The sequence below is a fragment of the Poecilia reticulata genome, linkage group LG19 (assembly GCF_000633615.1).
Source record: "Poecilia reticulata strain Guanapo linkage group LG19, Guppy_female_1.0+MT, whole genome shotgun sequence".
NCBI lineage: Eukaryota > Metazoa > Chordata > Actinopteri > Cyprinodontiformes > Poeciliidae > Poecilia > Poecilia reticulata.
Window position 1 is genome coordinate 1,804,888 of NC_024349.1, and position 1,533 is coordinate 1,806,420.

The 1,533-nt window shown below is 41.0% G+C and overlaps 1 protein-coding gene across 1 annotated transcript in view; it reads right to left on the minus strand.

Annotated features, from left to right (window-relative positions):
* metrn (meteorin, glial cell differentiation regulator) overlaps nucleotides 1–1,493 on the minus strand; it is a 7,004-nt gene extending 5,511 nt beyond the window's left edge. Inside the window, exon 1 of the mRNA XM_008436367.2 lies at nucleotides 1,142–1,493. Coding sequence (XP_008434589.1) covers nucleotides 1,142–1,248 — 107 coding nt within the window. The 5' untranslated portion in view covers nucleotides 1,249–1,493. The remainder of the gene's footprint in view (nucleotides 1–1,141) is intronic.
* Nucleotides 1,494–1,533: the final 40 nt, after the last annotated feature.

Consider the following 1,533-nt stretch of genomic DNA (forward strand, 5'->3'; position numbering starts at 1 on the left):
TTTCCCCCCCAAGTTTTTATTTTCCTGATCCGTCTGCTTCTGAACTCTGCAGTGCGGTTTGGTGCAGATCTTGTAAAATAATCTCCATCTTCCCAACTTCATTTTACACACAAAGAGGGATAAAAAAGTTTTCTAACCCATTTTATCTGGTGCTGACAACATCTCCCCACTCCACCACCCACCGGTCCAGTGACGCCCTGGGCAACTGCCCACATGAAAAACCACCACAGCCCAAGAGCATCAGGACATTTCAGACTTTGAAAACATGATTAAACTGAGTTATTATCTGCAGTTCAGTTTCAGACATCACTTGTTTAAGTTGCGTCATGTATTTATGGATGTATTTATAAAGTTGCCTCCTATAAAAAAGTAAATCCTACAAAGTATTTTTGTCTAGTTTCTGTATCATAGCACTGGAAATAAGACCAACTCAACAGTAACAAAGATATAGGAGCTTATTTTAAGTCAATAGTTATTTAACACTTATAATGAGATATTTTTCATTTTATAAGTAAGAAAATCTTCCAGTGAAACTTGGTGATTTTTAAAACTATATTCAAAAGAGTTTTTTATCTTACCTAAAAGTTACTTTAGGTTAGTTTTCTTATTTCAAGTGTAGTAAAATATACTTTTTTGCAGTGATAAAAAAGAACTAATTAATATTTTGTTTAGCATCATTTTACAAGTACCAAAAAAATATAATAAAATTCTAATTTCATGAGTTTACAGATGGTCAGTGGCCCCCACCTGCCCCACTCTTTTAACCACCCCTGGGCAGTTATACTATAAAACTGTTTCACGACGTCCAAGATGAAATTAAAGTAACTTTGTCAAAAAAACAAAAAAAACATATACAGGTTTCTGAAAAATTACAGGAAAGGATAAAAATAACGCAAAGCGCCCCCTGGTGGCTGATCTGTGAGAAAACGGCTCGAGTTCCCAGCATGGCCTCAGTTTTAGTGAAAACTTCACGAAGATCTGAAAAGATGTCAGAAAAACAGAAGCGATGGAAATAAAATCGGCTCGTTTTTGTCTGGATGAAGCTGCAGACATTTTAAACTTTCAGCATGTTGCATCCAAATCACCTGAGGTCTGATTTTCACCCGATTTAATGTTGGAATGAAACTGAATAAATACTCGCCTTCCTCTCCAGCTGCACTGATCTTCAGAGTAACTTGAAAAACACGAGTGAAAAATGGCCAGAAGCAAAATCCAGGTTGCGTTATTCCAGCGCCCAGATCCAGGCATTTTCAACCCCAGTTGACGCTAAAAATATTTATGTTTTATTCCCAAACCTGCTTTTATTATTTAAACCTCCCGCTGTGAAGCTGCAGTTCTGTCCGCCGGAGCCTCCATGTCGGCCCGAAGCGCTGCGCAGGATGCCCGGCCGCCTCTGCTCGCCTCCGGACGCGGAGCGGTGAAGTTATTCGGCCCGGAGAAACTTTCCGGACCAATCAGAGGCCGAGCTGGGAAACTTTAAACCGGCGGGGCGGGACCGGGCGGAGCGGGACGGAACCGGGCGGAGCGGGACGG